Here is a 27,886-nt window from a genome sequence, read left to right as displayed (position 1 = left end):
ACTGTTTTTCCTGTAGCACCCAAAATGGTACAGGTTTGGGAGGAGAAGTCTCTGGAGTAGGATAGAGTAGGTAGCCCTTGTGTCAACCAAGAAATTCTCAGGTCCACCTTTCACACCCAGTTGCACCCTTGGCTCCAGCCCTGTGATAGTTATCTGTGACAGGTGGGCTGGCTGGAGTGGGCCCGCTTCAGTCCTGTTGGACCATCATGAGGGAAGGCTTGGCGCTTGACCTTGAGGCTCTTTGGTCCTGAGGGCAGAGTGCCGCCCTGTGTCCCTGTTGATGGCATTTATAGAAAGCCATTTTAGGAGACTTGTCATGGTTTGGACACTCTTTGGCCCAGTGTCCCGCCTGTCTACAGATTAGGCATTTGCTTCCTGCCTTGTCCTTCAAGTACTCAGGGTTTGCCATAGGGCTTCCCTGGAGGGTGGCCAGCATCTGGGCATGCCTTGTCTCTTTCCTTTTCTCCCTCTCCTGGGCCTTGGCCTCCTTCTCCTGTTCTCTGTTATAAAAGGTATTGGTAGCTGTCTGGACCATCTCATCTAAAGAGGAAGCAGGGTCCTGCTGCTGTAGCTGTTGTAGCTTTATTCTGATATCTGATGCACATTGGGACAGGAATTTGTCCTTTAAAATTACCTGTCCCTTGTAAGAGTCTGAGTCCAAATTGGTAAACTTCTGGAGCACCTCTTTTAGCCTTTCCAGAAAGGCAATGGGGTTCAAGTTGGGCTCCTGAGTAATTGCTGAGACTGGGCACAGTCCCACAAGTAATAGGCTTCCTTCTGTTTCCATGGGTGGACTTCCTTATGGGTGAGTCTTTTTGAAGCTTATCCTACCCAATACTGTTGCAACCTGAGAGCCAGGCATCCCCGGATCAGGGTACAGATCCCCAGGCAGGATGAGGCAGGCTGGCCTCCCAAGAACTGGGTCCCTGGGCAGGTTGAGATGTGATGACCTCCTCGGACCCCAAGCAGGTTGAGGTGTGACAACGAGGACCAGATCTCTAGGCAGGTCTAGGCAGGTTGACCTCCTGGGATCCCCGGACTGGAGTTGGGCATCCCCAAGGTCTCCAGCATGACCAGTGCTGGGTAGGATTAAGAGGTTGTTATTTTAACTCATTGCCAGTTTGTTCACGGCAGACAGGAATAGATATTATGAGGTAAAGTAATCCAAGCCTGTGCCCTGAGATTGGGAAATAGTAAAACAGTCATAAGCCTTATCTTCTTATTGATCTAAGGGATTATAGGTCACTGATTTCCTCCCCTAGTCCTCCATAAGAGCAGGTTAGGGGGTCTCCAATGGTAAAAATTTCATTGTCATAGACCCACTTAAGGTAATAATAGAAGTAATGACAAAGGAGTAGGTTATCTGGCCCAGTTAGGGACATTAAAGTGTTTTAATAATAGACTGGGTGGACCAATGTTGCCTACAAGGCGGCAGGGTCCTGGTTGTAGGAGTTAGTAATTGGCTTAAGAACAGATTTGTTAAGAGGCAACAGACCAGATGTTCAATAAAAGTAGAGTGGAGATTTGACCCAGGGGTATGTTTGTAACTTTAGAAGAGTGGTAAGGGTTTGGGCCTAACCGGCCTGCATGGCCAACTCCCAAAGTGGCAAACATTATCCCTGGAACCCCAGCTGCCTTTGAAGGGATGACAACTGATGGACTTCTAGCAGGCATTGTGTGCCTGTCGCCTGCCCTAGCGTGTTCACTGAGAGATGCTGATGTTGGACATGTTGTAGGAAACATGGAAGATGAAGGCCTGCATATCTAGAGGGGTTGGATATTATACAGTGTTTCCCTCCCAAGGGCCAGCTATTTTCTGCTTGTCCCTCCAGAAGATTGTAGAGGCAACATTGTGGGTCTGGATGGGGCTCAGGAAAAGAGCATGAAACAGGAGGGAAGGGGGTGGACAGGGCACGACTTTTGAAAGAATGACGTAGTGCAAGGGCATAACATAAACTGATTAAAATCAATCAGTTTTTGATTTAACCAAGATGACAAGTCAAATTCACGTAAATCTTAATCCCCAATCTGTAAACTAAATGACACACCCAGAGATGGCAGGACAGTTCCAAGCCACTGCCAAAAGATGGAGGAGTGGGTGGTTCCACAATGGTTGGGATGATCCACCCACTCATTAGCATATGAATTCACCCAGCTCACAAAACCTAGCCAGGCCTCATTCCATGGCCAAAGCCCTTGCCCACTGCAATGGCTTCTCTCTGAATCCTAACAAATCCACCTCTTACCTATTGCTGTGTCTCTCACTGAATTTTTGCAATGAGACATCAGAGCCTGCGCTTCATTAGGTTCTGAAGCCAGGCATGATGGGTTTTGGCCGGGCTCAAGTCCTGGGAGAGAGGAGCTGAAGGATGGGAGGAAGAAGCAGTGGGAAAAACGTGCCAGGGAATCCCCTTCATAGCCCGCCAGAAAATCTGCTAAAAAAAACCCCTGTGCTTACAGTTTTCATTGGCCTGATCCTTGGCACAAAGAAGATTAAGGACAAAAGAACCCCCACCGGCTTGGGTAACAGCTACTGGGGCTCAGCTGATAGTGCCTTTGGGACATAGCGAGGAGTAGCCTCTCCAGAACCCCTCATTGCACCCATGGCCACCCGCCTGTTCGTGGGGCAGGGAGGGGGTGGGGGGTTTCAAGGAAACAAGTGCCGGAGTCCAGCTCTAGCAGCCAGGGATTCAGCCTGAAGGGGTGAGCGGTGTCGGTGAGAGAAACTGAGGCAGCCTCTCAGTTTTTCTTTGGACTGCCTGTTTATTTCAAGCTCATGATTCTCTTTTATACTTTTACAAAGGCATTAGGTCAGAGGTTTGATATTTTTAGTTCCCAGAGATCCGGATTTATTTTTCTCCAAAAATCACTGTTGCTCCTCAAAAGGAGTTCCTTGCTCAGCGATTCTTTTATCTACTTTTCCTCACGTGTCCTTGTGAATATACTGTAACTCATGCTAATGTCTGGGCTGCATACCACATTCGTCAGTTTAATTCTTATCTTTCTAAGTCCTGTTTGCCCCTAGTATCCTAAGCTCACTATTTCTTAGAAAGGGCTTCTTTTCAGTTCAGTTCAGTCGCTCAGTTTTGTCCGACTCTGGCTTCTAGCTAATAATATCTCTAAAGTCCCTAATTTCCATAAGCTATAGTAGAATATTGTAATATTACAGCAATCCTTAAATCTTTAGCTTCTAACTATTTTAATTATTCCTAAGCCCTAAATTCAGCAAACATCTTTGCCATAAACACTTTTCTCACAAATGGGCTTCAGATAGAAATCCCTCCCATGGTCTCAAGCTGCGGCCTCTGTGCTCACCCTGGAACACTTTTGTAAAAGTCCTTGAACAAATGTCAGTGATCAACTTTATGAATTATTCTTTGAGCACAGCTGCAGAAGCCTTTATGCCTTCTCATGCTCCTCTCAAAAACAATAAGCACCTTAATATTCTCTTCAGTCAACTCAGCCAAGGAAAGGAAAAAACAAGTCAGAATCACAAAGCCTAACTTCTTCATTTCAGGTCCGTGCCTACGGAACAAAGGGGGGTGGGTTTAGGGCCATGCCTCTATTTTGTCAGTAATGCCTAACGCGGCTCCCGACATCTCCCCCTTTTTTATTTTTTAGAGCATAGGTATGAAACTCAGTAGATAGAGCAGAAACATTTCGGCTGAGTATTCTGAAAAGGCACGGGGCTATTACACAAATCAGAACTAACAGGCATAAGCACATGGCCGCATTAATCATTATTGTAGAAAAGGATCCATGGGAAAGATTCCTCTCCAGATTTTAAAAGAGGGAATTAGAAAGCCATTGAGAGGAAAAGTCAGACTCCACCTGCTTCATATCTTGAATATCCTGATGTAATTTAGAGATATCAATACTAAAATCTGAATGATTCCAGATGCCTAAAATATGATTTTTAATGCGTTCCCAAGAGTGCATGGACTCATTCACTTGTAGAGGGGTAATGCACATCCATTTTAAATTCAGCATGGCACATTAAAGATAATTTAATTTTTAAGTTTGTAATTTTTTGTGCCATAAGCAAAACTGCTTCTTCTAAAGCATTGACCCTATTTTCTATTTTTTTTTTGTCTATAATTTCCTGTGTAGTAAGAGCTATGGAGACTTTTGGACAGCTGATCAACAAACGAGGCTGTATACACCTTTTTTGACAGGGCAAAAGCAGAAACCGTGACTGATGCAATTATGGCAATCAAGGCAGTTATTCCTACAACCGGAGCTGCAATGAATCTCTTAGGTCAAGAAATTAAGCCATTAAGTTCATATAAAATTTTCAATGCATAATCATCAAACCATTGTCCCTCTAATTTTGCAGGAACCATCAAATATGGTGGTTGCTTTATGATCATCACAGCCTTATAATTATTATAATTATTCACATCAACACAATTTGATATAAAACAATTCATGCATATAACATTGTAAACAGTTTCTCCTTCAGAAACTTCCAAATCACTCTGATTTCTGGCCAACAAAAAGGCATAGGGAGAATGTACTCAGGCCCGTACAATGTATCTTTGTTCTTTTAAAGGTCTATGTAAAATCACAGGTGCCATAGCAGCCAATGCTTTCCATAACTCAGGCTGCATGGGACCTGTTCCATCGAAGCTCACTAAAGGAGGAACCCATTCATCAGCATGCCACCTAGTGATTACTAAAGGCATAGGGAGAAATGAATTATTCCATGTGGACCTATAAGGTTCTACATAAATCAAGCCCCATCATTGATTTGAAAGATAGAGGCACCCCCATTTGATCAGAAAATGTGCGGTGGTAGCAATGGGAATAGATAACTTTATGCCGTATATGCATTCTTTCCAATGAGGAAAGCCAGAAATTCTGCTTATGCTTTCCCAGGCCTGCAGTCCTTGTTCATCAGAGTCCAGAGTGAGGAGTGCACAACTTGGATAGTCCTTTAAATGAGGAGCTGCCTTTTTTAAGCCATCAAATAGTCTTTCTTGTGTCTCCAGCATCAGCAGCTGTAAAGACCAAAAGTCTCTCTTGCCATCTCTTCTCGGAGAATCAGTAAGCATGTCTTCCAAGGAAGTGCTATCGCATCCATTCAAAACCAGACCTGATCCTTGTAAAGAGGAAGGTATGGGAAAGCAAATAGGTGGATAAACTGAAGGAAGTGCTGACCACTGTTTTAACATTATTAGGATAGATGGAAGCCCTGCCCAAAAGAAGAGTATCATTAACAAAAACACGAATGGGCTCATTCATCCAATCAACAGGCTGAAAAGAAGGTGGATTAGGCAAATAGGCCCAATAAACCTTTTCTATGCTGGAGGGCCTCGGCTGACAAGCCAACACAGCAAGCATAGCCACAAACACTACTATAGGAGTGGCCTCATACCTCCCCCTTTCTATTAATTCTTTGGCCAGCTGAGCAAGATGGTTTAGCTGGCCCCAAGCTGGTACCGTGTTGGAGGTAGTTGTTTGAGTATGATGGTGATGAGGTGGAGCAGATTATGGTTGAAGTCGATCAGCATGTCTCTCCTGAAGTGCAGGTGCCTGAAGCAATGTACTAGCGGTGAAGCCTCAGGTGAAGAGTCACTCGCCCTTTGGCTTTTCCCTGGCTCCTTCAGGCCTGGACTCAATGAGCTTTCAGTCTCCCCATCTTTTTTCGGTCCCGGATTCCAGGGCCCCAGGGATCTCAGTGACCTCAGTGGTCTTTGTGATCCTGGAGGTCTCATGGGGCTGGACATGTCAAATTAGTCTGTCAGGAATCCAGACAGGAGAAGTGGAATCCTGTAGAAACACACAAGCATACCCTCTCCCACAAGTTAGCAACACATTTGGCCCTTTTCACTCTCTGGTAAGGAGGTCTTTTCACTTGACCAGGGACCCGAGTTGTAGCCCCGTCAGGAATCCAGTGTCTCATCATTGTTGTCTGCCCATGTGTGTCTATGTTTGAATGATTAATTACAAACAAAAGTGAAGTCGCTCAGTCGTGTCCGACTCTTTGCGACCCCATGGACTATAGCCTACCAGGCAAAGCATGGTGTAAAACATGATGTGGAGAGGAATACTTAAATTCTCCCTGCTTTAATTTAGCTGATTTTTTAAAGTTTGGTGCACCCTTTCCACTATGGCTTGACCTTGGGGGTTATAAGGTATTTGTGTTGAATATACTATGGAAAATTGTTGACAAAATCTCTTAAAAGCAACAGAAGCATAAGCCGGGGCATTATCTGTTTTTATTTGTTCGGGGAGTCTTATTTGGGAAAAACATTGAAACAAGTGCAGAATTACATCTCTTGCTGTTTCACCTGATCTAGCAGAGGCTATAAGAACATGAGAAAAGGTATCCATGGTAACATGCACAAAGGACAGTTTTCCAAAGGCCGGGATATGAATTACGTCCATTTGCCAGAGAGCATTAGGCCTAAGGCCTCGGGGATTAACTCCTAATGGTGGAGATGGATTAAATATTGGGCAATTTGGACATAACTATTTGTCTAGCTGTTTCCCTAGGGATATGAAATTTATACCTTAAACCAGCTCTATTTTGATGGTAAATTTTGTGAGAATTTTTGGCCTTGTCAATCTTTTTATGTAAGTTTAAAGCAATTACTTTAGTTAATGCATCTGCCAAAGCATTTCCTTCATGTGAAGGGCCTGGCAAGCCGGAATGGACTCTAATATGTCCCACAAAATATTTCTTATTTCTGTGTTTATTCTCTTTCCATAAATCAGATAACAAGGGGAAGATAGTAGTTTTATTTTCTGGAATATTAGCAGTCTCCATATGAGGAAACAACCCTACAATATATCGGGAGTCAGTTAACAGATTGAAGGTGTGGTCTCTTAAATGTTGAAAAGCCCAAATAACTGGTTGTAACTCAGCCCTCTGGGCAGATGTCTCTTCAGTTACCTGAACATGGGATATTCTATCAATAATTGTGACTGCTTTGCTGTTAGAGGAATCATCTGTGAAAACTAAAATTGCCCCTTCCAAAGGTTGAATAGAAAATTTCTTTGGAAAAATCACTGGATGTGTTTTCAAAAAATGCAATAGGGACTTGAGGGCAAATGAAACAAAATTTGACCCCGGAAATCTATCAGGGCAACTTGTCAATCATCACTATTTTGTAAAAGAAATTGCAATTGATCTTTATTGAATGGAATCACAATATTTGTTTTTTTTTTTTTCCAAAAAGTTCCACACCTTTTTTTTCTACCTTTTATAATTAATTGTGCCACCAAGCTGGGATAAGATAAAATTATTTTTTGGGGGGGTCACTGGTAGATGGAGCCATTTCAATGGGCCTTCTTGCCACAAGCATCCTGTAGGTGTATGTTCTGTGGCGAGAATAATTGACTCCTATCCTCTGGTAATATTAACCCTAATTAACTGATCATTTAAAGCCTCATCCACTTTAACAAGAGCCGACTCTGCCTCACTAGTCAATTCTCTCTTAGAACTGGGATTAGGATCGCCTTTTAAGCAATCAAACAAAGGCTTCAAATCTGCTGTAGTCAGTTTTAAATGTGGGCATATCTAATTAATATCTCCTAATACTTTTGGGAAATCATTTAAAGTTAGTAAACGATCTCTCCACAACTGCAAAGGGGCATGACTCACAGTATGGGTATTTAACACCCTCCCCAAATAAGAAAAAGGAGGATTTACTTGTATCTTATCTGGAGCTATCTTTAAACCTCAGTTTTCCAAAGCCTCAATCAATTCAGATAAAATTTGTTGCAACAAGGCTCTGTCCTTATGAACTGCCAAAATACCATCCATATAATATATCAAATATAAATCCTAATACTTTCTCCTAACATTTTGCACAACTTGGTCTACAAATTTCTGACACAAGGTGGGGCTATTTTTCATTCCCTAAGGCAAAACCTTCCATTGAAACCTTCTATCAGTTCAGTCGTTCAGTCGTGTCTGACTCTTTGCGACCCCATGAATCGCAGCACGCCAGGCCTCCCTGTCCATCACCAACTCCTGGAATTCACTCAGACTCACGTCCATCGGGTCAGTGATGCCATCCAGCCATCTCATCCTCTGTTGTCCCCTTCTCCTGCCCACAATACTCCCAGCATCAAAGTCTTTTCCAATGAGTCAACTCTTCACATGAGTTGGCCGAAGTACTGGAGTTTCAGCTTTAGCATCATTCCTTCCAAAGAAATCCCAGGGCTGATCTCCTTGCAGTCCAAGGAACCCTCAAGAGTCTTCTCCAACACCACAGTTCAAAAGCATCAATTCTTTGGCACTCAGCCTTCTTCACAGTCGAACTCTCACATCCATACACGACTACTGGAAAAACCATAGCCTTGACTAGACGGACCTTAGTCAGCAAAGAAATGTCTCTGCTTTTGAATATACTATCTAGGTTGGTCATAACTTTTCTTCCAAGGAGTAAGCGTCTTTTAATTTCATGGCTGCGATCACAATCTGATTTTGGAGCCCCAAAAAATAAAGTCTGGCACTGTTTCCACTGTTTCCCCATCTATTTCCCATGAAGTGATGGGACCGGATGCCATGATCTTCGTTTTCTGAATGTTGAGCTTTAAGCCAACTTTTTCACTCTCCTCTTTCACTTTCATCAAGAGGCTTTTTCGTTCCTCTTCACTTTCTGCCATAAGGTTGGTGTCATCTGCATATCTGAGGTTATTGATATTTCTCCTGGCAATCTTGATTCCAGCTTGTGCTTCTTCCAGCCCAGCGTTTCTCATGATGTACCCTGCATAGAAGTTAAATAAGCAGGGTGACAATATACAGCCTTGATGTACTCCTTTTCCTATTTGGAACCAGTCTGTTGTTCCTTGTCCAGTTCTAACTGTAGCTTCCTGACCTGCATATAGATTTCTCAAGAGGCAGGTCAGGTGGTCTGGTATTCCCATCTCTCTCAGAATTTTCCACAGTTTATTGTGATCCACACAGTCAAAGGCTTTGGCATAGTGAATAAAGCAGAAATAGATGTTTTTCTGGAACCCTCTTGCTTTTTCCATGACCCAGCGGATGTTGGCAATTTGATCTCTGGTTCCTCTGCCTTTTCTAAATCCAGCTTGAACATCTGGAAGTTCACAGTTCACGTATTGCTGAAGCCTGGCTTGGAGAATTTTCAGCATTACTTTACTAGCATGTGAGATGAGTGCAATTGTGCGGTAGTTTGAGCATTCTTTGGCATTGCCTTTCTTTGGGATTAGAATGAAAACTGACCTTTTCCAGTCCTGTGGCCACTGCTGAGTTTTCCAAATTTGCTGCCATATTGAGTGCAGCACTTTCACAGCGTCATCTTTCAGGATTTGAAATAGCTCAACTGGAATTCCATCACGTCCACTAGCTTTGTTCATAGTGATGCTTTCTAAGGCCCACTTGACTTCATATTCCAGGATGTCTGGCTCTAGGTGAGTGATCACACCATCGTGATTATCCAGGTCGTGAAGATCTTTTTTGTACAGTTCTTCTGTGTATTCTTGCCACCTCTTCTTAATATTGTCTGCTTCTGTTATGTCCATACCATTTCTGTCCTTTATTGAGCTCATCTTTGCATGAAATGTTCCCTTCATATCTCTAATTTTCTTGAAGAGATCTCTAGTCTTTCCCATTCTGTTCTTTTCCTTTATTTCTTTGCACTGATCGCTGAAAAAGGCTCTTATCTCTTCTTGCTGTTCTTTGGAACTCTGCATTCAGATGCTTATATCTTTCCTTTTCTCCTTTGCTTTTCACTTCTCTTCTTTTCACAGCTATTTGTAAGGCCTTCCCAGACAGCCATTTTGCTTTTTTGCATTTCTTTTCCATGGGGATGGTCTTGATCCCTGTCTCCTGTACAATGTCACGAACCTCATTCCATAGTTCATCAGGCACTCTATCTATCAGATCTAGTCCCTTAAATCTATTTCTCACTTCCACTGTATCATCATAAGGGATTTGATTTAGGTCATGCCTGAATGGTCTAGTGGTTTTTCCTACTTTCTTCAATTTAAGTCTGAATTTGGTAATAAGGAGTTCATGATCTGAGCCACAGTCAGCTCCCAGTCTTGTTTTTGTTGACTGTATAGAGCTTCTCCATCTTTGGCTGCAAAGAATAAAATCAATCTGATTTCGGTGTTGACCATCTGGTGATGTCCGTGTGTAGAGTCTTCTCTTGTGTTGTTGGAAGAGGGTGTTTGCTATGACCAGTGCGTTCTCTTGGCAAAACTCTATTAGCCTTTGCCCTGCTTCATTCCGTATTCCAAGGTCAAATTTGCCTGTTACTCCAGGTGTTTCTTGAGTTCCTACTTTTGCATTCCAGTCCCCTATAATGAAAAGGACATCTTTTTTGGGTGTTAGTTCTAAAAGGTCTTGTAAGTCTTCATAGAACCAGTCAACTACAGCTTCTTCAGCATTACTGGTTGGGGCATAAACTTGGATTACTGTGATATTGAATGATTTGCCTTGGAAACGAACAGAGATCATTCTGTCGTTTTTGAGATTGCATCCAAGTATTGCATTTCAGACTCTTTCATTGACCATGATGGCTACTCCATTTCTTCTGAGGGATTCCTGCCCACAGTAGTAGATATAATGGTCATCTGAGTTAAATTCACCCATTCCAGTCCATTTTAGTTTGCTGATTCCTAGAATGTCGACATTCACTCTTGCCATGTCTTGTTTGACCACTTCCAATTTGCCTTGATTCATGGACCTGACATTCCAGGTTCCTATGCAATATTGCTCTTTACAGCATCGGACCTTGCTTCTATCACCAGTCACATCCAGAACTGGGTATTGTTTTTGCTTTGGCTCCATCCCGTCATTCTTTCTGGAGTTATTTCTCCACTGATCTCGAATAACAATATTGGGCACCTACTGACCTGGGGAGTTCCTCTTTCAGCATCCTATCATTTTGCCTTTTCACACTGTTCATGGGGTTCTCAAGGCAAGAATACTGAAGTGGTTTGCCATTCCCTTCTCCAGTGGACCACATTCTGTCAGACCTCTCCACCATGATCCGCCTGTCTTGGGTTGTCCTGTGGGCATGGCTTAGTTTCATTGAGTTAGACAAGGCTGTGGTCCTAGTGTGATTAGATTGACTAGTTTTCTGTTAGTATGGTTTCAGTGTGTCTGCCCTCTGATGCCCTCTTGCAACACCTACCATCTTACTTGGGTTTCTCTTACCTTGGGCGTGGGGGTATCTCTTCATGGCTGCTCCAGCAAAGCACAGCCACTTCTCCTTACCTTGGACGAGGGGTATCTCACCACCACCCTTCCTGACCTTCAACATGGGATAGCTCCTCTAGGCCCTCCTGTTCCCACACAGCCACCGCTCCTTGGACGTGGGGTTGCTCCTCCCGGCTGCCGCCCCTGGCCTCGGGTGCGGGGTGGCTCCTCCCTGCCACTGCCCCTGACCTCTGACGCGGGGTAGCTCCTCTCGGCTGCACTTAGTGCGCCAGTCGCAGCCGCCTGCGCTTAGTAGTCTACTATTTAAAGAAAATAAATGTCTCAAAACTCAGAGAATGGCACCAGGCCCCTCATCCACAGAATGCATTTTGAGATAATCTTGGCATCAGGTGAGTCATCCTGGGCCATAAAATGATTGGCATGAATCTTGAAGAAAGGCAGAGTTCCATACAAATATATAGTTTCATTAGCATAGATTAGGAGAACAATGTATGAGTATAACACAGTGGTTTGTCAAGTGAGTTCTGAGCCTTTAGGTAGAACTAACTTGAAGACAGTCTGGGGTAAATACATAGTACATTAACATAGCTTAAGACAAACATTTCCATAAGAAAAATGCCTTGGTTAGCTTAAGGTTTGATAAAAGTTAAGTTCAGGTGGAACCAGGTGTCATTATGGCAACACAGAATTTTAAGAGAAGCCTCTTTTAAATTTGTATAGAGAAGGGGGAAAAAAAATTTAACAGTAGTTTGTTTCCTCCTGCTGCTTAAAAGAGAGGTAAAAAAATGTCTGATACTTGCAGCCTGTTTCCTCCATTTGGAGATTCCTGGCCTTCCTGCCTGTTACCCTCTCAAAGGCAGCCCATGGCTTTGGCCATGTTCAGATGCACATGTCCCAGAAATCTTTGGACTGCGTGAAACTGCCTTCTTGGCCCTCAATGACTTTCAGACTCAACTTGCACCTCTTCCATGGGAAGCCTCCCCGTCCTTCCAATATGCTAAAACCACTTGTTTTTAGTCTTTTTATCCCACTAAACATCAGGTTTGTCGGGGAAGAACATGTCTTCCTTTCTTTTTCCTTGTGCTTAAGACAGAGTTCCAGGTTCCTTTTGTTAAATCAGCATAGAACTAAGCGACTTAATTTAAGCCAGCCTCGCACTCAAAAAGGAGGAGATTCTGCAAAGGGCTTGGGGCTGTGGGGTCCACACACAGCTTCCTGCTGGTCTGACCTGCGGTTCTCAGTGAGGCTGCACATCAGGATCACTGGGATAGCTAATGGAGATGCTGGTGCCTAGGCCCCCAGACCTGTCAGATCAGAGTCAGGTGTCAGGGGTGGGGAGCTGCTTGGTGGTAGTGATCACAGAGCAAGCCTGGACTGGCAGCAGCACCATGGAAATGCAGAACCTGAAGTTCCCTCAGATGTGTTGAGTCACCATCAGTATGTTGGCAAGATCTTCAGAGATATATATTCCCTGAAAATTGGGGGTGTGATTGCCTTGAATGCCCTTCCTTAAGCTTCTTTCTACCACAGTGTTAGCTGGTGTGGATGTCAGACTGGGAAATTGCCATTCAGGGCAGCCTGTGCACTATGCTGCTTGTTTCAAGCAGATGGGCTGGAATTTTGGTCAGATTTCTTGGAGAAAATCTGGAAGCTGACCCAGAACCAGGCTGCCCCACCCCATGTGCAGATAAACCCCAAGGTCTTCAATCTCCCTCTCCTGGAGACTCAGCCCAGGCAAAGGATGAGATGCCAAGCCCTAGGCCCACACTGGGCTTCAGTGGCAGTGAGGGTCACAGGTTACTGGCACTTAATGAACTAATCAATATTTGCAGCAAAGCAGGATCCCCATGCATGCAGGGCATCCAGCCCCATGGGGTCCTCACAGGGGCCTGCCACACCTACTTCTCACAAGCTCATCTCTGATTCTGAAGCAGAGGACTCTTGACTTTGAGTGAGGATCATCTGCAGGCAGGCATAATATGCCAGTGCAAGTGCAGGAAGGAACAAGTTAGACTTCTGTTCATTTTTGCATCTCCATTTTGTACATAATACCATATAGCAGTGTAAAGTGTGGGGGCCTCTGCATGCTTTCTGACATTTGAAAGCCACCCTTACAGGGACATGGGCTTCCCAGTGTGTGCTAGTGTTGCAGGAAGGGGGACCCCTTCCAGGGCCCGAAACTGGGCTCTTGTCTAACACTCAGAAAAGAATTGTCTGAGGAGAGAGATCTGCTGACAAAGCAAGAGATTTTATTGGGAAAGGGCACCTGGGTGGAGGGCAGTAGGGTAAGGGAACCGAGGAGGACTGCTCTGCCACGTGGCTCCAAGTCTCCGGTTTTATGGTGATGGGATTAGTTTCTGAGTGGTCTTTGGCCAATCATTCTAATTCAGAGTCTTTCTTGGTGGTGCACGCATCGCTCAGCCAAGATGGATGCTAGCGAGAGGAATTCTGGGAAGTGGACAGACATGCAGTGTCTCCTTTCAACCTTTCCCGGACTCTTCCGGTTGGTGGTGGCTTATTAGTTCCGTATTCCTTATCAGGATCTCCTGTCATAAAACAACTCATGCAAATGGTTACTATGGTGCCTGGCCAGGGTGGGCAGTTTCAATCAGTGTGCTTCCCCTAACACTAGTGGTAAAGAACCTGCCTACCAATGCAGGAGACACAAGAGATGCGGGTTAGATTCCTGGGTTGGGAAGTACTCCTGGAGGAGGGCATGGCAACCCACTCCAGTATTCTTGCCTGGAGAAACCCCTGGACAGAGGAGCATGGTGGGCTACAGTCCATAGGGTCCCAAAGAGTTGGACATGACTGTAGCACACACCCACAGGGACGTCCCATTGGAAGGAATTTCACATGAGCGTCTCAGATTGGGTTGAGCAAAACAAAGCATGTGATCATCACTGTTTCCAGCTTGTTCACCATCCTGATTCACTTCATGCTCAGTTTCTTTCCAAGATAAAGGAATGGCAGATATAGCCATTGTAAAGTGGTAAGATTGCTTCTCCAAGCTGTGAATGATACTGGGATTCGTGGCCTTCAGAGGAGAGGAATTTAATCACTAAGAGCTTTTGTGTGGCAAAGTTTTATTACAGTATAAAAAGAGATAGAGAGTTTCTGACATAGACATCAGAAGGGGGCAGAAAGAGTGACCCCCTTGCTAGTTTTTAGTAAGGATTTATATACCTGTTAGCAAGCTGCTAATTAAAGAAAAGAAACACCTCAAAACTGAGAGAGTTGCACCAGGCCCCTAACCCACAACATGCATTTTGAGATAACATTGGCACTAGGTGAGGCCATAATGACATCCCAGGCCATGAAACAATTGACATGAATCTTGAAGAAAGGCAGATTTCCAAGCAAACACATGGTTCATTAACATAGTAGAAGGAATTATTTCCGTAAGAAAAATGCATTCAGTTAGCTCAAAGTTTGAGATAAAGTTAAGTTCAGGCTGATCCAGGTGTTGCCATGATAACACAGAAATAAAAGAAACCTTTAATTTTGTGTAGAGAAGGAAAAAAAATAAATGTCTGCCACTTGCAGTTTATTTGCTCCTGCTGCTTGGGGACCTCTGGCCTCTCTACTGAGGCTGTTAACACTCTCAGTGATTTGGTTGAGCTATGCTTGACGTATTTCAGAAACTGAAAGGAAATCGAAGGAAAACATTGGTGAGAGTATAGTAAACTTGAAAAACAAAATTAGTGTCTCTTTCTCTGTTTAGCAGCACAGAAAGAGTAAAAGGAAGAAAAGGAATCAGAAGAATGCTTCTGTTGCAAGAAGGGAGACCCCTTCCAGGACCCGTAACTGGGCTCTTGTCTAACACTTGGAAATGAATTGTCTGAGGAGAGGCATGTGCTGACAAAGCAAGAGATTTTATTGGAAAAGGGCACCTGGGTGGAGGGCAGTAGGGTAAGGGAACCGAGGAGGACTGCTCTGCCACGTGGCTCGCAGTCTTGGGTTTTACGGTGATGGGTTAGTTTCCAGGTTGTCTTTAGCCAATCATCTGACTCAGAGTCCTTCCTGGTTGGTGCATGCCTTGTTCAGCCAAGATGGATGCCAGAGAGAAGGATTCTGGGAGGTGGTCGGACATGTGGTGTCTCCTTTTGACCTTTCTTGAATTCTTCCGGTTGGTGTGGCTTATTAGTTCTGTGTTCCTCACCAGGACCTCCTGTCATAAAACTCATCCAAATGGTAACTATTGTGTCTGGCCAGGGTGGGCGGTTTCAGTCAGTGTGCTTCCTCTAACACTTCCACATCTGCAGAGCTGGATTCCTTGTCCCTGTCCTCGTTGGGGCCCTGTAGTCTGAATTCAGTTCCAAACCCTGGGCTCCAGGACACAGCTCCATGCCAAAGCCCAGCTCAGCAGGGTAGTCCCACTCACCAGCCAGGCCAGTCTCCAAGTGTGGACAAAATACCGCTGGAGGCCATGGGCCACCCTCTGCAAGGTGAGGCTGCAGGAGAGGCAGAAGCAGCCACGGGCACTGAGTCTCTGAGCAGCCCGGCACCTCAGGACCAGACTCTGGGAGGAGCCCTCCCAGAAGGGAATGACCATCACTCCCCAAGCCCCTCCAAGTATAAAGATCTCCCCGCTTCTCCCAGTGAAGGCTCTCCTAGGGAGGAGGATCCTGCCCAGGAGCTCCTGCTGCCTGAGCCAAAGATGGACACCTCCAAGCCCAGAAAATATCTGCAGACCATCAGGCATCAGGCCAGGGCTCTTGCCTCTGGGGTGAGTTAGGGGAGTGATGACCAGGGTTGGCCTGCCATGTCTCAACACTTTGCTGTGCGGTGCGGTTCTAATAACACTTCAGTGTCTGGGAAGGGCGTCCACTGGGACTTGCTTCCTGGGATGGGGGCTGTGGAAGGGGCTATGAGTCTACCCTGAGCTGCTGACCCCTCTTCCTGGGCTGGTGGCAGAGGGTGACCCTTCTGCCATTGATTCCAAGTTTCCCTGTGTGCTTTGTCATTTTGGCCCTGATATTTTGGGGTCTTTACTTCTTCCAGGCAAGTGATGTTGCAGCTGAGTCAGCTGTTTCAGTGAAAGGAGTTGAGAAAGATGTTAAAAATAAGACTCAGAAAACAAAAGAGCCACCCACAAGTGTCCCTGCTTCCCAAGACCACCACCAGGTAAACTACCTCATGCCTACCTTGTTGGCTCTCCAGGACACCCTCCCTAGGACAACCTCCCCATCCTTGCTGTCCATTCAATGGGCTGCTCCTTTTAGTCCGGTTCCTTCCACAGCTTAATCATTTGGTGAATATGTGTTAGGTGCTGGGGATATAGCCATGAATGAGACCAGTTCCTGCCTTTGGGAGCTCACGTTCTAGTGGGGAGAAAGACGTGCAAAGCCAGACTGTGTGAAGTGCCCTGGAGAGAAGTAGGGCAAGGGACTGAGGTGGGTACCAGTCAGGGCCTCTCCAAGGAGAACTCAGAGTGACAGGCAAGCCACGTGCCTATCTGGGGACATGCAAAGGCCCCAAGGGAGAGTGTGGTGGGCTTGTTTAGGGGTCAGCAGGAAAGCTGCTTCTCCCAAGAGCAGGTGAAGGGAAGAGAGGCCGAGGTTGAGGCTGGGGTTGACGATGCTGGGGACAGGAGTCCTTGGAGCTTGTGGTGGGTGGACCAGAAGCCATTTGAAGGTTCTGAGCAGGGAAGGGATGTGACCAGTCTGGCAACTGTGACAAGTGTCCCGTGTTGGGGGCAAGCATGGAGCCCAGTCTAAAGGTTGGGGTTTGGGTGCCTATTCCAGGAAATTGCAACCAAGGATCAGACAGCTGTTCCTGGAGGGAAAACTTGTGAAAATGAGAAAGCCAAGCCAAAGGACCTGAAGAGGCCAGAGGGGAATAACGGAAATAATGCAGCCCCTGTGAAAAATGAGAAGGAGCAAAGGAACCAGAGCACACAGCGAGCTAAGGAGAGGTGGGTGCAACTGGCTCAGGGGGGCGCAGGCCTGGCCCCCACCCAGCACTGGGGCTGGAAAGGGCCACGCCACCCCAGAGGAGATTCCCAGGCTGCCTTTTTGTTGACTCGCAGGGCAAAGGGCAACGCTCAGGAGGTTGGCAGGGGAGGGGCACCTGTCCCAATTCCTTGATTGGTTGAAATGCGCCATCACATGGCCTCTGGGGACCTGAGCAGCATGGACCTTACAGAAGTCAGGAGAGAGGCAGTCATGCCCCAGACTCAGTCACCCCCTCCCACCACCCCCAGCTCTTTGGAGCTGTGCAGAGATCACCCCACCCTGTGCCCACTGTCCTCCTCCACCATAGAGGGAGAGCCAAGGGGACCCACATGGTGGGCAGTCTGTCTGAAGTGTGGAATCTCTTACATTTTGCTGGGGTGTGTGTTAGTGCACAGCTGAGAAACAAGATCGTGTGTGCCCATGTGAGCCTGCATGTGTGTGTGGGCAGGGAGTAGGGAAACCCAGATATAATTGATGTTTTCCTATGTGACTTTCCCCCAGCCTGCTGAGCTCCGCAGAAGGAATCACAGTGTACTTCCATGCAATTATTCCTAAACAATTCGAGTTCAACCCCCACCAACACAAAGTATTTGTCAGGGGCGGAAAAGAATTTGGGAAACCTGCATGGAGTCATAATGTTTGCGAGATGCACTACAGCAAGTGAGTATACCCCAGTTGGCCCATAAGGAAATGTACAGAATGTCCAGTCTTTGAAATATATTGAAATCATAATTCTGATCAAGTTGATTAATTGTTAAACTTCTGGGAGATGAATATTTCAAAAAACTCTTCCTTATAATGCACTTCTTTGTCATACTTCATCTTGGTCTTCTTTATGTCTCCACGTGGAAACCGAGCCTTTTTCTAGAAGCATCTTCTCAGTCAGCATATATTTATAGCTTTGAGTCTGTACTTCATTTTGTGTTTGAGAAGAATGAAAATTTCTGGGAGGGGATTTTCAGACAACCAGCTGCTCTCCTGTTTATTCACAGAGACTTACATGAGAACGGATCTCTCATTGAAGGCAGCACCATCATTTCCAAGCAGCACATGAATAAACCCATTCCTTACAAGTACCTCATCTGCAGAGGCAAGAGCTCTGAGGAGTATGAGTTCATCTACAAAGATCAGCCAAAGAAAGGCGAGCACGTGAACCGCTGTCTGCGGGTGAACTCTTCCCTTCTAGATTCTGGAGGTAAGCTGAAGTCTGGACTCTTGATCAGAACTTCTGAGGCTGGACGTGCCTCTCTGGGGAGTAAAGGCTTTCCTTGACCTCTGTGGGTCCTCTCTGCTTGGCATTGGCCCTGCCCTACCTCCCTACTCTATGTTTCCTAAACTTGAGCTTGGAAGCATGTTTCTGATCAGTTTAGGTTAACCACTCACAAGAGTAAACAAAGAAATAGACCTTTTCTAAGGGAAAGGAGAGAAGGTAGATTTGCCTGGGAAGTGAGGGGACTGGGACATAGAGAGGCAGCAGTGAGCAGGGGCAAGGAAAAGGGAAGTAGGGCTGCCAGACAGGATAGAAGACCTTCCCAGATTTCCAAATGGCAACTATGAATAAGACATCCAGCAGAAGCCATCAAGGGCCAGATTCACCACTCACTGCTGTCTGTCATCACTGTCACTCTTCTATTTACTTTTTCTCCTTTCTATCACTTTATTCTCCTTTTCTCTTTCTATTCTTGTCTGTAGCTAATTCTTTTCTTTGTGCTCTATTCCACTCACTGTATGCACTATGTGTGCAGTGTTTGTTTGGTGTGTGCATACATATGCATATGGGTTCTACTCTTAGGAACTGCTCAGATCTTCTTTGTAGCTGAATTCCTGGTCTGTCATAAACATTACATGTATCCTCAGAAAGAATGGATAATCAAGTTTTTAGACTCAAAAGCTGAACGTATATCTATTAGATTAAAATTAAAATCCTTGTTTAAAAAGATTGATCTGTCAGCTTTTGAGAGAAATGGATCAGTCTGTCACCAAGACCAGGTACTCTATTTTGCTTATTTGTTTTTTGGGAGTGCATAAAACAGTTTTATTATATTCATTACTTCTGTGGGTTAGGAGTTTGGATGGAGCACAGTAGGGCTGGGTGGTTTCTGCTCTCTAATGTCTGGGGCCTCAGCTAGGCAGGACTGAAAGCTGGGAGTGACTTGATGGCTGGGTTTGGAGTCATCTGGAGGGATCTTTGCCATTGATGCTGTCCGTGCCTGGGATTTCAGTTGGGCTGACAACAATAGAGGTCAGTGGGGTAGGTGCTTAGTTATTTTGAACTGGCCCAAAGAGACAGACAAGAAACTAGAGTCATGTTCTCTTCAATGTGCACAAGTGTTGATTTGATTGCCTTTACAAGACTCTCTTCTATATGGTCTGATCCCAGAGTCCCATGGTCCTTTCTGACTTTGCCTTTCACTTGCTGGATGATCCAAATTGGCTGTTTCCATGCTTTTGATGGCCCGTCATCAAACAATAGTTGGTGTTGATCTAGTCTTTGCAGAAGATGTGGTAGTGACTTGGGATAGCAGGTCCCATTTGCTCTTACTTAGGAAGCACTGTCTTAGTCACTTCAGATTTACCTGGTTGGATCCTGGTACTTAAGCTGTGAGACAGAGATGATTTTTTTTTATTTAAACACATAAACAATCATTTTAAAGTCCATTAAAAAGATTTTCTTTCCTTCCCCCCCTTTTTCATTTTTTTCTCTCTTTCACTGAAGTATCTTTTAATTTTTGTGTTACTTTCAGGGTTACAACAAACTGGTTCAGTTTTATATATATATATATATATAAATATATATATAAATATATATATAAATGATATAAGTGTATGATATATATATGTATATATATCAGATTCTTTCCCATTACAGCTTATTACAAGATATTGAATATAGTTCTCTGTGTTATACAGTAAATCCTTGTCACTTTTCTAATTTATATTTAGTAGTGTGTATCTGTTAAACCTATACTCCTAATTTATCCTTTCCCCCTCACTTTCACCTTTGGTAATGATGTTTTTTTTTCTGTCTGTGTGTCAGTTTTATAAATTCATTATTATTATTTTTTATTCTACATATGTGTTATAATATTTGTCTTTCTCTGACTTATTTAATATGATATTCTCTAGATCCATCCAGTTGCTGCACATGGCAATATTTTTTAAATTGCTGAGTAACTGTGCATTGTGTATATATACCATGTCTTCTTTATCTATTCATCTGCTGATGGGCACTTAGTTTCCTTTCATTTCTTGGCTATTGTAAATAATGCTACAGTGAACATGGAGGGGCATGCCTTTTTTCAAAATAAAGTCTTTTTTTAAAATATACACCCAAGAGTGGGATTGTTGGGGTTGCTGGATCATATTGTAGCTCTATTTTTAGTTTTATTGAGGAAACTCCATACGGTTTTCCAAGGTGGCTATACCAATTTACATTCCCATCAACAGTATCGGAGTCCCTTTGCTACAGACCTTCTCCAGAATTTGGTATTTGTATTGTTTGGATGATGTCCATTTGATCAGTGTGCAGTGATACCTTATTGTAGTATTGTTGTTTTGATTTGCATTTCTCTAATAATTAGTGATGATGAGCATCTTTTCATGTGCCTGTTGGCCATCTGTATGTCTTCTTTGGATAATTTAGGTCTTCTCTCATTTTTTGATTGGCTTTTTAAAAATATTGACTTATATAAGCTGTTTCATTAAACAGATTTTTAAGTTGAAGAGTAACTCAGAATTTCCAAGCCAGTTTATTTTCAGAAGCTTTCTTAAGCATGATATTGTTTTAAGTAGTCTTTTTTAATAATTATATTTTGCAAGCTTAGAAAAATATGAGTGTTAGAGCTTTTCCTTCCTTGTTGCAAAGGCCCTCAGGCCCTTTGGTTATTTCTCCATATAGGCTCTTCTATTTAGATGTCTTGTTGGTAGGCTGACCTTAGAACTCCCTTGGAGATGAAAACTAGGTCAGTTAGGTTAAACCAGGAGTTTTAAGTGGATAGGAGGTGAGTCATAGTAACTGATAGAAGGGCTGGGAAGGCCAGGAAGGGACTCTGGTGGCTTCTGAGGGTCTGGAGGTCACTGCTTGAGCCCAGATGGGGAAATGCCCCAGCCCCTGACATCATCCATGTAGGGGATTTGTGAGGAGTGTCTAGAAGGCACTGGGATTTTGTTGATTGAGGAAAGTTTTGTAATTTGCTCCATTTGGTGTGATGGTGGTTTATCTATGTTAAATACATGAAGTTTTCATTAATCCCCCATAAACAGAGAGATGTCTTCCCTCCTCTCTTCCTCCTTCTAAGCCTCCTGTGAGCACTCTCATTGGTAGAAGCCACTTTTGGAAGGCAGGCAGAATGGAGACTCTGGGCTCAGCCCTGTGATGCAGGGACACCAGAGGGGAGGTGTGTGTGCTGGTGGCAGAAACAGCCATCACTGGCGGTCTGTCTGTTCCAGTGTCTTTTGCCTTGTGCTGTGTTTTGCCTGAAACTGACTCTGCTGTGTCTGCATTCCTCACCCCCACCTCAGGATCTTTGCTTTTTGTCCCAACTCTTCTGCTTTCTCTCAGATTCAGCTGTTCCAGCCACATCCCTGTTTTGCTGGGTTTTTGTTGGTTTGTTTGTTTGTTTGTTTTCCCATTCAGTATTCAGTATATTCAGTTCAGTCTCTCAGTCATGTCCAACTCTTTGCGACCCCATGAACCACAGAACACCAGAACCACAGCACACCAGGCCTCCCTGTCCATCACCAACTCCCAGAGTTCACCCAAACCCATGTCCATCGAGTCGGTGATGCCATCCAACCATCTCATTCTCTGTCATCCCCTTCTCCTCCTGCCCTCAATCTTTCCCAGCATCAGGGTCTTTCCAAATGAGTCAGCTCTTCACATCAGGTGGCCAAAGTATTGGAGTCTCAGCTTCAACATCAGTCCTTCCAATGAACACCCAGGACTGGTCTCCTTTAGGATGGACTGGTTGGATCTCCTTGTAGTCCATTTTTATATTTATTCTAAGCGTGCAAAATATGATTATTGAAAAACATTATTTAAAACAATATCATGCTTAGGAAAGTTTCTGAAAATAGACTTGCTTGGAAATTTTGATCTTTTTATTTCCTGTGCTGTGTGGCTTGTGGGATCTTAGATCCCAGACCTTGGATCAAACCCTTGTCCCTGCAGTGGAAGTGGGAAGTCCTGACCACTGGACAACCAGAGAAATTCTCAACCTGACCACATTTTGGAGGAACTTAGCCCACTGGCATGAATTGTGACTGTCAATGGGAGACTCACTTTTGACTAATTATCGTGTCTTTTCTGTCTATTTTGTTTTCTTGTTCTTTTTTGTACTTTTTTGTATTTTTTAATTTTTTTCTCTTTTCTCTAGGAGGTTGGAACTTAAATATTTTATTCCTCTAGTAGAGTCTTGAGACCAAGACTGCTAATGTCCCTCCCTGCCCCACTGTCCTGGGGTCGAGGGTGTCCCTAGCCCAGGACCCTGACGGGCGCTCTCACAATCTCCATGGCACCAGGCCAGCATCTCTCACCCACCTTTTCTCTGGAAGAAAGTTTTCATAAAACTGAGAGAGAACCATTGTGTCCCTCACCTGTAAGAGGCACAGGGAGCAGGGAAAGCATCCACAGGAGCTGACGCCTGAGGTCAGATCCGAACTGATTCCTAGTTATTGCCAGACAGGGCTGGGATGGCACAAGGATGTGTTAGCAGGGCCTTCCAGCAAAGACAACAGGCTGGGCCACAAGGAGCAGGAGGCTTGTTCAGAGGCTCGACTTTCTGATTTTCATGGCTATTTTTATGCACTTGTGTTCCTTTTGGTGTCTTACTGACCTCTTTGCCTTCTAATTATTTGGCAATTGATTTTCCTAGAGTTTCTAGGTTTGCACTTATATTTCAGCTGGTTATAAAAGAAGCCATGAGTTCAACCCTTACCCCTTGTTGAGTGCTGTTTTGTCTGCTATGTGACCTGTACCATCCTTCATGGAGTGGGCACCATGGTTCCCAGGACAGAGGAAAGGAACTCTTTTACCAAGTAACATACCAAAATGGTGCACAATTCCTAGTGAGTGATGCAGTTTCAGTATGAAATTTTTTACTTCTATGTGGTCATTTTCTAAGGAACTTATGTACCAAGTGTGTTGAGCTGTCTAGTTCGACATGATTTCAGTATTCTCAGGGCAGATGAATGGTGTGAGCTTGGGCCTCACTCAATTCATGGTGGAGTGTCTAGGTTACCTGTCCTAAACATCTGTGCTACCTCCAGGGTCAGTCCCCATGTTGCTCATCTGTGGCTGGGTACCAGGGTGAGTGAGTGCTGGCTGCGTTCTGTTTACCACATTCTGTAATTTTCCTGCTTCCCTTTTTGGCTCCTTCATCTTGTTTCTTCTGGTCAAGATCAACCTTCCAGGGTGGAGTGTTCAGGTCTAGTGGGTTTCAATGCCCCTAAGTATAATATTCTCTTTACTCTTAGACTGGCATCAGTACGATGATGTAATTCATGTGAAGCCCCCTGGGACATTTCAGAAATTGGTGGATCATGTAACAGATGGTACGAGGAGACAGTTGGTGAAAGGGAAGCAGATCGCGGCTGCAGTCATGCTGGACAGCATCTTCCACATCCTTGAGACCTGGAATGCCATCAATTTAATGAAATTTTTCACCCAGTTCCAGCAGCTCTATTCTGTCATTCATGTGCCCATGATTTATGAGGGAGAAGAACAGCCGTGGAGTACTCTACAGTATGAAGAGAAGGAGGTACCATGTCTCAGGGGTGTCAGCAACAGCTCTCTTTTCTACCTCCTGACTGCTCAGCATCACCCTGCTTCCTAGTGGCCATATGACCCCTTGACTCAGTGGACCAGGTGGATTATTGTTGGTTTTCAGTCACTCAGTTGTGTCTGACTCTTTGAGACCCTATGGACTGCAGCACACCAGGCATCCCTGTCCTTCATTATGTCCCAAAGTTTGCTCAAAGTCATGTCCATTGAGTCGATGATGCCATCCAACCATCTCATCCTCTGTCATCCCCTTCTCCTCCTGCCTTCAATCTTTCCCAGCACCAGGGTCTTTTCCAATAATTCAGCTTTTTGTATCAGGTGGCCAAGTTATTGAAGCTTTAGCTTCAGCATTAGTCCTTCCAGTGAATATTCAGAAATATTTATTTCCTCTAGGGTTGACTGGTTTGATCTCCTTACTGTCCAAAGGAACCTCAAAAATCTTCTCTAGCACCACAGTTTGAAAGCATTAATTCTTTGGTGCTCAATTTTCTTTATGGTCTAACTGAAATCCGCACATGACTATTGGAAAAACTATAGCTTTGACGAGATGTACCTTTGTCTGCAAAGTGATGTCTGCTTTTTAATATGCTGGTAGAGAGGGTCGAGCTGTTTCAGTTCCCTTTTTCCTTGTGCCCTGTCTAGGGAATTCTCTGTTCTCTCCAATTCTTCCTCTTCCTACCTGCTCACCTAGATTCACCTCTGCCACTGGTCCCATCTCCTCACTTCCCCTCTCACCCCCTGCCCACTGGTCCCACCTCCTTATCTCTCCTGGGGAAGAGTGGGAAGAAGGTTGGAACCCTCCTTCACTGCATCTTCACCTGCTCAGTGGTATAGCTTAGGCATTTTTGAGACAGACCTGGAGCCATGTGAACCCTTATAAGGCTTAAAACCCCCACCTGAGATCCTCTCCAGCATACTGAGGCCTCTGGATATACCACTGGTGGTACCTCCCCAAGGCCTGGCACAAGAGGATGCTCAGGGTTTAGTGGGGAGGCAGGTGGAGGGTGACTCCTCCCCAGAGATTTCCCTGCCCCTCATTCCTCAGGGCCCTACCCAGCTCACAGGAAACGAAGCTCAGTGACGGGCAGGTCCTGACACCTCTGTTGGGTTCAATGCCATGGTTATGCATTTTCTTTTTCTCCTTGGTCCAGGTGAAGAAGCATTTATGGGAGTGTGTGACAAAGAAAATGGCACCATTTCTGGAAACTGGTGGGGACCCTCTGCCTGAAGGCTGCCCAGTGAAGAGTAAATTGGGAATGGGCATGATTGTCCTTTTCTTAGTGGAAAAATTCAACTTCCTCTTACTGGAAAATGACCTGGCCTCACTCTGTCACCTCCTCTGCTTGGACACCAATTCACTAGGCACCTTTCCCAAGGACCTGAAAGACATCCTTGAAACACCTCAGAGGTATTGTGTGCGTGTGTGTAAAGATTTTCTAGCTCTCTAATGGTTTTTATGTGATTATAAAAATAAGTATTTGTCATAGAATGGATGAACACATACAAGAAATAAAAACTACCCATAATTTTACCACTCACTGTTGTCATTTCTTTGCATGAAATGTCCCCTTGGTATCTCTAATTTTCTTGAAGAGCTCTCTAGTCTTTCCCATTCTCTTGTTTTCCTCTATTTCTTTGCATTGATCACTCAGGAAGGCTTTCTTATCTCTTCTTGGTATTCTTTGGAACTCTGCATTCGGATGGGTATATCTTTCTTTTTCTCCTTTGCCTTTAGCTTCTCTTCTTTTCTCAGCTACTTGTAAGGCCTCCTTAGACAACCATTTTGCCTTTCTGCATTTCTTTTTCTTGCGGATGGTCTTGATCACTGCCTCCTGCACAATGCCACGAACCTCCATCCATAGTTCTTCAGGCACTTTGTCTGTCAGATCTAATCCCTTAAATCTATTTGTCTCTTCTACTGTATAATCTTCATGACCCAGATAACCACAATGGTGTGATCACTCACCTAAAGCCAGACATCCTGGAATGTGAAGTCAAGTGGGCCTTAGAAAGCATCACCACAAACAAAGCTAGTGGAGGTGATAGAATTTCAGTTGAGCTCTTTCAAATCCTGAAAGATGATGCTGTGAAAGTGCTGCACTCAATATGCCCGCAAATTTGGATAACACAGCAGTGGCCACAGGACTGGAAAAGGTCAGTTTTCATTCCAATCCCAAAGAAAGGCAATGCCAAAGAATGCTCAAACTACCGCACAATTGCACTCATCTCACACGCTAGTAAAGTAATGCTCAAAATTCTCCAAGCCAGGCTTCAACAGTACATGAACCATGAACTTCCATATGTTCAAGTTGGATTTTGAAAAGGCAGAGGAACCAGAGATCAAATTGCCAACATCCGTTGGATCATGGAAAAAGCAAGAGAGTTCCAGGAAAACATCTGCTTTATTGATTACACAAAAACCTTTGACTGTGTTGATCACAATACACTGTGGAAAATTCTGAAAGAGATGGGAATACCAGACCACCTGACCTGCCTCCTGAGAAATCTGTATGCAGGTCAAGAAGCAACAGTTAGAACTGAACATGGAACAACAGACTAGTTCCAAATAGGAAAAGGAGTACATTAAGGCTGTATATTGTCATCCTGCTTATTTAACTTATATGCAGAGTACATCATGCGAAATGCTGGGCTGGAAGAAACACAAGCTGGAATCAAGATTGCCGGGAGAAATATAAAAAACTTCAGAAATGGAGATGACACCACCCTTATGACAGAAAGCGAAGAAGAACTAAAGAGCCTCTTGATGAAAGTGAAAGAGGAGAGTGAAAATGTTGGCTTAAAACTCAACATTCAGAAAATGAAGATCATAGCATCTGGTCCCATCACTTCATGGGAAACAGATGGGGAAACAATGGAAACAGTGCCAGACTTTATTTTCTTGGGCTCCAAAATCACTGCAGATGGTGATTGCAACCATGAAATTAAAAGATGCTTACTGCTTGGAAGAAAAGCTATGACCAACCTAAATAGCATATTCAAAAGCAGAGACATTACTTTGTCGACTAAGGTCCATCTAGTCAAACCTACGGTTTTTCCAGTAGTCATGTATGGATGTGAGAGTTGGACTGTAAAGAAAGCTGAGTGCCAAAGAATTTATGCTTTTGAACTGTGGTGTTGGAGAAGACTCTTGAGAGTTCCCTGGACTGCAAGGAAATCCAACCAGTCCATTCTGAAGGAGATCAGTCCTGAATATTCACTGAAAGGTCTGATGCTGAAGCTGAAACTCCAGTACTCTGGGCATGTCATGTGAAGAGTTGACTCACTGGAAAAGACTCTGATGCTGGGAAAGATGGAAGGCAGGAAGAGAAGGGGACAACAGAGGATGAGATGGTTGGATGACACCACCGACTCAATAGATGTGAGTTTGAGTAAGCGCTGGGAGTTGGCAATGGTCAAGGAAGCTTGGTGTGCTGCAGTCCTTGGGGTTGCAATGAGTTGGACACTACTGAGCAACTGAACTGAACTGTTGCCATTTCAGTGTTTATCCCATTAGCCTTTTTTGGTCTATGTACTATGTTTCATTTTATTACATATTCTATTGAATATCTGCTTTGGGGCAGGTTTACGGTGTATCATGTCTCAGCCCTGCGGGCCTGTATTTGGGCGATTGTGGGGCGGGTGGTTCCCTTGTGGCTCAACTGGTAAAGAAACTACCCACAATGCGGGAGACCCAGGTTCGATCCCTGGGTTGGGAATATCCCTTGGAGAAGGGAAAGGCAATCCACTCCAGTATTCTTGCCTGGAGAATTCCATGGACTGTATTGTCCATGGGGTCGCAAACATTCGGACACAACTGAGTGACTTTCATGCGTGCATGGGTCGTGGTAAGACAATGAAGCTGGACTTCCGGATGTTTGTGGAACCATCATGAATGACCTCCCCATGGCCTCTGCCACCGCTCTTCCTGGTCCAGGAGCCACTGCCATGCCCACTGTGCTGGGCTGGGGAGCCCTGGTAGCGTGGAGGCTGTGTCGTGTCCTAAGG

General features: G+C 44.6%; 1 protein-coding gene across 1 annotated transcript in view; it reads left to right on the top strand.

Annotated features, from left to right (window-relative positions):
- Positions 1–27,886, top strand: part of LOC128065467 (E3 ubiquitin-protein ligase RNF213-like) — a 136,381-nt gene that overhangs the window by 17,272 nt on the left and 91,223 nt on the right. The window contains exons 3-10 of the mRNA XM_052658642.1: positions 14,871–14,916; positions 15,400–15,872; positions 16,148–16,270; positions 16,891–17,060; positions 17,602–17,760; positions 18,093–18,295; positions 23,575–23,858; positions 25,033–25,289. Coding sequence (XP_052514602.1) covers positions 14,871–14,916; positions 15,400–15,872; positions 16,148–16,270; positions 16,891–17,060; positions 17,602–17,760; positions 18,093–18,295; positions 23,575–23,858; positions 25,033–25,289 — 1,715 coding nt within the window. The remainder of the gene's footprint in view (positions 1–14,870; positions 14,917–15,399; positions 15,873–16,147; positions 16,271–16,890; positions 17,061–17,601; positions 17,761–18,092; positions 18,296–23,574; positions 23,859–25,032; positions 25,290–27,886) is intronic.

Source organism: Budorcas taxicolor, chromosome 19, assembly GCF_023091745.1.
Source record: "Budorcas taxicolor isolate Tak-1 chromosome 19, Takin1.1, whole genome shotgun sequence".
NCBI classification, from domain to species: domain Eukaryota; kingdom Metazoa; phylum Chordata; class Mammalia; order Artiodactyla; family Bovidae; genus Budorcas; species Budorcas taxicolor.
Note: the sequence above shows the minus strand (reverse complement) of the source record. Positions and strands in the feature narration are given on the sequence as shown.